This window comes from Haliotis rufescens, unplaced genomic scaffold, assembly GCF_023055435.1.
Source record: "Haliotis rufescens isolate VD_foot unplaced genomic scaffold, xgHalRufe1.0.p SCAF_25, whole genome shotgun sequence".
Lineage (NCBI taxonomy): Eukaryota > Metazoa > Mollusca > Gastropoda > Lepetellida > Haliotidae > Haliotis > Haliotis rufescens.
This window is the reverse complement of record NW_025963946.1, coordinates 6211771-6218296: the sequence shown is the minus strand read 5'-3', so window position 1 is coordinate 6218296 and position 6526 is coordinate 6211771. Positions and strand designations below refer to the sequence as shown.

Here is a 6526-nt window from a genome sequence, read left to right as displayed (position 1 = left end):
TCACTCACTCCAGTCCGTTAAACATTTTTCACTTGCTAAGTTTGTTCTCTCTGTTGGTGATAATTTTCCCCTTTCAAGAAAGTATTTCACCCTTTAATAGAACCTATCGTAAACTACGTAAACTGTCTTTCTGTGGTGTCACTGATCAACGAAAATACAAACAATTCGCCGAGTGTCAGGTTTGCCTGAACGCCACTACTCGCTGTGCCGAGTTGCATCCCTTTGCTCCCACGATTTTCTTGTATTCGTGGGTTCGAAGCCTTGATCAATTATGAATATTGTTTTGTCAGGACAATCCGGGTTTCATTAAATTGCAAACGTCTCGAAATGAGTCTCTGTGCCCATCCAACACAAACCCTGACACATCGTGATATCACTCACCTACTCGTTCAGATACATGTATCCTTGAAGTTATATATGGTTTTATGTTTTATTTTGATGTTGATGTTCAGTGTACAAAAGCAAACCCCATTATAGTGGGGGAATAAACATAATTAATATGATCAAATAATCTATCGTATCACAACCCATACCCGGTGGGATTCCGGGTTCGAATTGGCCCCCAGCAACCTATGCTTGTCGTTCGAGGCGACTCAATGGACCTAGTGGTCAGGCTTTCTGATTTGTTTGCCTGCCATCATACCCGATAACTTGGGACGTTGAACGTAATATGAATCACTGGATTGTCTAGTCCTCACCAGATTATTTACAGACCGCCGTCATATAGCTAGAATATTGCTGAGTGCGGCGTAAAACAACAACCAAACACAACCTCTAACTCAATACAACGCTTTATACATCATTTCCGTTGTATCAGAGCATGGCAAGTTTCCAAACAGTCATTGATACACGATGTTCTGTCCAGGATCCTATCTCGACACGTTCTTGGTGACACACAAAATATAGACAGGCAGAAGTCAGTGGTAGCTTCGGTAGTTGTTTGTTCTCGGGCATGCCCCAGAAAGACGCGATCTGATTGGATGAATGGCCCGGACAAGGCCAGTTCCGGCGGAAGTACATCCCCCAGGCGGCTGCGCAGTAGATTGATATTGCGGTTTAACAGGGCAGACTGGGCACTGGCTGCAATGACCATCATTACCAGTGCAAGTCGGATAAAAGATACCTGTATTGCGATCTGAAAACTCAAGTGAAACAAGGTAGGATTAACAACATGACTTGGTATGATTGCATATCGATATAAACAGTTAACTGACGCTAAAATGACAAGGACTTTATTTACGAATTGTCTTAAGTATGTTTGATTGGCATTCTAGAAGTTGGTTGACCCGTGAAGATCCGGGGTAGAATAGGTCTTCAGCAACCCATGTTGCCGTAAAAGGCGACTATGCATGTCTAGGAGGCGACTGACAGGTTCGGGTGGTCAGGCTCGCTGACTTGGTTGATGCATATCATCGATCCCAATGGATCGATGCTCATGATATCAATCACTGGATTGTCTGTTCCAGAGTCGATTATTTACAGACCGCCGTCAGAAGCTGGAATATTGCTGAGTGTGGCGTAAAACAACAAACAAACAAACAAATCTAGAAGTTGGTGAGTCACGGACAACTTTATGGATAACAACTTCTGGTTAATTGTATACAGCCATGGAGATACTTTCGCTGTAATCACAATAGATACACAGAATCAGTAGGACTATCACCTGGCTCCACCAAACGCTGTATACCTAGACGGTATGATACGTGTAAGAATTCAGATCGAAACGTCGCTAAATGCAAAATAACAAGTTGCTATCCATAAAGTTGCACGATTTCTTGTCTTTAATAAGTTTTTTGCAGTTTATAGGGGTGTAAAAACTGATGTATACAATACAATTTATCAATAACACTCGACAACGATACGATATAGCGTTCAGCGCTAAAACACACACAACTCAAAGTACATTGCTTGGTTAGGCAATCAAACGCAGGGAATCACTTGCAATGTATTTATTTGTCCATTAAGTATTGCGGGTTATATTACATGCACAAGTATAAGGAATTATCCCTGATTAAACATATATCTTGATTAAACATATTTTCTTAATCATTCGAAGCTAGCCTCCAAACCTTGCTTTCTTGTTTGTTGTTTAATGCCGCACTCTGCAATGTTCAAGCTTTATGACGACGGTCTGTAAATAATCGAATCTGGACCAGACAATCCCTAATATGATTGTTTGACAGCATGATTATCGATCTCCTCAACTGGGATATGATGACATGCATCAACCAAGTCAGCGAGCCTGACCACCCGATCCCGTTACTCGCCTCTTACGGCAAGCATAGTCGCCTTTTACGGCAAGCATGGGTTGCTGAAGACCTCCAAACCAGATGTCCTCAATGAAACTGAAGGCGTGTTTGTCTGTGTTTTCATATACATAATAGCAACCCCCATACGAATATACAAGGATTTTTTTTTGAATGAATATTCTTCAATGAATGTATTTCTACAATTAAAGTGAGGTTTTTTTTCAAGAACGCACTATTACAAATTGGTGTGAAATTGACTATTTTTCCCGAAAAATATGTAACATCACAAGATAAATCGTTCTTATTTGACATCACCACAACTTCAATTTTACCCGATTACTTATATTCCTTCAGTTAATCAACTGTCATCAAATCTGGCTTGTTATTTCATACACTCGCCCTCCTTGTAAACATTAAGGGACCATGTGGCTTAAATACTGCCGATGTGACCATGAATTTTAAATCACTCACTAAGTACTGGGAACAAATTCGAGTGAGTGAATGTTGTTTAGCGCCACAGCAATATTCCGGTTATTTCACGGCGGCCTTGAATATTACGAGTTTGGACCAGGCAAACCAGTTACTTAAAGCATGGACCCGTGAAGATCCGGGGAAGAGTAGGTCTTCCCATGCTTGCCGTAAAAGGCGGCTATGCTTGTCGTAAGAGGCGGCTATGCTTGTCGTAAAAGGCGGCTATGATTGTCGTAAGAGGCGACTAACGGGATTGGGTGGTCAGACTCGCTGACTTGATTGATGCATGTCATTGTATCTCAATAGCGTGGATCGATGCTCATGAAGTCAATCACTGGATTGTCTGGTCCAGACTCGATTATTTACAGACCGCCGTCATATAGCTGGAATATTGCTCAATGCGGCGTTAAACAACAAATAAACAAACAATAAATAAATAAACAAGAGCATGGTGTAACCAAATTGGCAACAGCACCGAGTCCACCTGATCCCTATATAATACGGAATCTACAATAAGCATTTGACGCTAAGGATTTATTCGGAAACGAACAGGGAATGGATTGATATTCGAAAAATTAAAACATATCACTGCAGGCACGATGCACTCTTTAATGGGTTGGTCCATCTAGGCCAATGATTAACAGCTTTAACCACTGGACCTTGACGTTGTTTTGATATACAGTGAGTGAGTTGGGTGTAACGCGGCTTTGAGCGGTATTCCAGTTATATCACTGTGCCAGCTTAATATGGGAGGAAAGCCCGAAATGATGCAGGTCTTAGACGTATTAATTACCACCTTGGTGACACCCACGAGCACGGGTATGGTGCTGACAAACCTAAAAACATAATCTGAGCAAACCGGGATTCGAACCCACAATCATAGGTTTCTGGTGAGCCCAAGGGACATAACCCTGCACAGTGAATTGCGGTGCCTAAGACGACTGTGACACCATGCCCAACTGGAGGCAAAGAGCACATAGGCAATGAAGAGTGAGTGAGTGAGTGAGTATGGTTTTACCCCGCTTTTAGCAATATTCCAGCAATATCACGGCGGGGGTCACCAGAAATGGTCTTCACACATTGTTTCCATGTCGGGAATCGAACCCGGGTCTTCGTAGTGACGAGCGAACGCTTTAACCACGAGGCTACCTGACCGTCCCCAATAAAGGGAGACGCAATGGGGATGAGGAAGACAACACTAGTTGTAGCAGTATCACGATGGGAACGTGGTTTTATGGTTAACCGCATTAGGGCGTATGCAGTTTCGATCGCCTCGTAGTATAACGAGGGACACGTAAAACCACATGTCACCTTCGTATTACTGTTACAACGAATTTATCTTTCCGACATGTTTCAATCTGCCGTTGTTGAAGAATTAAAACATCTTGAATATTGATAGAAAATCTTTGTTGAGCTGAGGTTAAATTGGGCTGTGTCACGTGACTTTCACTGCCTCGAAAACAGAGTGCAGCTGTTTGCTTCGTGGCGGGGTATAAGGGATTCATTCTTTCGCTCAGAAATCCACAAGCAACGTTTTTTCTTCGTAGAAGGGATTTATTCTACCACTCAGACATTTATTTTTCTGCTAGGCGGGATAAATAGTATTTTATCAAGATGACATAAACAAATCAGATTTCAATATTATGATATGAAAGTAAGATAATCATATTAAATACTTAATATTTAAATTTATGCAATATTAGCGAAATGCACACTTACCATGTTCATAGACGTTGTATAGAATCCACCAACTTGAACGTACATCACTAACGGCAGAATATTTATACATACAAAAACAGTTAAGTTTAGAAACCAACAGGATGGCCTGACGTCATACATACACACGTGATAGGAGAACTGACCAATCAGAGCACAGGATTGCGGTTGTTTTGCCCCGTCTTCCGCGTCGCAGCAATCTGTCAGACGGACGCCTCTCTCACAAAGTGGAGGACCAATAAGTGGTCTAGGATGTTCAGCATTCATTGATGTAGCGTCCTTCCCTTAGAGTCCTTGCTCCGACGCCATTCATTGCGTGCAGCGACCGTCGTATCCGGGTCCAGTTGTTTACTTGTACGTTGTGTACTTTATATCGGAACAACTGTACACTTGATGCTATTAATGCTACTACTGATGCTGCTGTTGCAACTGATGATGATGATGATGATGATGATGATGATGACGAAGATGATGTTACTACTACTGCTACTACTACCACTTCTATTACTACTACGACTGCTACTACTAGTACTACCACTACTACAAATACTACTACTAATAATAATAATCACAATTACGTATTATAATTATTGTGATGATGATTGTTATTATTCTTATTCTTCTTATTATTATTATTATTATTATTATTATTATTATTATTATTATTATTATTCCGTGGAGAGTCCGGGCATTTGTGACCTGGTTCTGTTCCCGATCGACAATGGAATTATGAGTGCATCACGAGATGGCCTACGGCCAAATGCGCAGCTTTATCGAGACAACGTAATATGCACGTGCGCATGATCTGCACGTGTTTTGTGGTAACTCCGCTTCTAGAACAAAATATCGGGCGCACTACCTCTTGATATGGTATCGGAAGTCAGTGTACGGTTGACATCAAAGGAAAGATGTCGCGTCCAATATGTCGACAGAGGAATAACTCGAGTGATGACGTCAGTGAATATTTCCGGGCGCTTCTAGGAGTTCTGGGAATCACAGACGCTGAACGGTTATTTTCAAGAACAAATAATCACATATTCCGTGGTGGAGGACGGACGCATACAAACACATACATCACCTGGGGTAGAATAGGTCCTCAGCAAACCATGCTTGCTGTAAAAGGCGACTATGCTTGTCGTAAGAGGCGACTAACGGGATCGGTTGGTCAGGCTCGCTGACTTGGTTGATGCATGTCATCGAGCCCAATTGCGTGGATCGATGCTCATGATATCAATCACTGGATTGTCTGTTCCAGACTCGATTATTTACAGGCCGCCGTCATATAGCTTGAATATTGCTGAGTGCGGCGTAAAACAACAAACCAACAAACCAGCATAAACCATCTCGATATATTCTGTAGGTAACGGTACATTCCGAGGGGACCCGAATGGGACGGCTGTCGAGGATGATATACATCGATAGCAGCAAGTTGAATGGTGAGTGAGTGAGTTGGTATCTGTGCTGAAATAGTAGCATTCGAACCGTGTCACATCGACATCATGTAGCGGGCGTGGAGTCATCCCACAGATGACATCCTTATCTTGTCAGCTTGCTGACGGGGTTAACCTCTTTGGTCATGTGGACAAGGCGTCCGACCTGTGATCAGAAGGTCCGTGGTTCGAATCCCATCACGGGACTCGGAAATTTTATGGCCGTTACATTGGCGCCCAACGTGGGGCTGAGCGCGTTCATATTAAATTTGAGCAAAATAAGCCTCAGTACCCTACTATGCGGCCCGGGACGTGCCTTCTGTTGACGGGGGAGTATGTAGCGGGCGTGGAGTCATCCCACAGATGACATCCTTATCTTGTCAGCTTGCTGACGGGGTTAACCTCTTTGGTCATGTGGACAAGGCGTCCGACCTGTGATCAGAAGGTCCGTGGTTCGAATCCCATCACGGGACTCGGAAATTTTATGGCCGTTACAATCACACAAAGAAAGGGGGCGGTCGGGTAGCCTAGTGGTTAACGCGTTCGCTCGTTACGCCGAAGACCCGGGTTCGATTCCCGACATGGATACAATGTGTGAAGCCCATTTCTGGTGCCCCCGCCGTGATATTGCTGGAATATTGCTAAAAACGGCGTAAAACC

At 43.1% G+C, this 6526-nt stretch overlaps 1 protein-coding gene across 1 annotated transcript; it reads right to left on the bottom strand.

Moving 5' to 3' along the window:
• Positions 1-412: 412 nt before the first annotated feature.
• On the bottom strand, positions 413-4558 carry LOC124150022. Its single transcript, XM_046521893.2, has 2 exons — positions 4440-4558; positions 413-1135 (listed from the first exon to the last, which is right to left on the bottom strand). The coding sequence occupies exons 1-2, from the start codon at positions 4482-4484 to the stop codon at positions 800-802; spliced, it is 381 nt and encodes a 126-aa protein (XP_046377849.2). The 5' UTR covers positions 4485-4558; the 3' UTR covers positions 413-799.
• Between the last annotated feature and the right edge of the window lie 1968 nt (positions 4559-6526).

Excerpts from the sequence above, each read along its gene's own strand:
- LOC124150022 (XM_046521893.2), bottom strand. The coding sequence starts at position 4,484 with ATGTACGTTCAAGTTGGTGGATTCTATACAACGTCTATGAACATG. Across the intron at positions 1,136-4,439 it reads ATACAACGTCTATGAACATG|ATCGCAATACAGGTATCTTT; the intron begins GTAAGTGTGCAT and ends TTGAGTTTTCAG.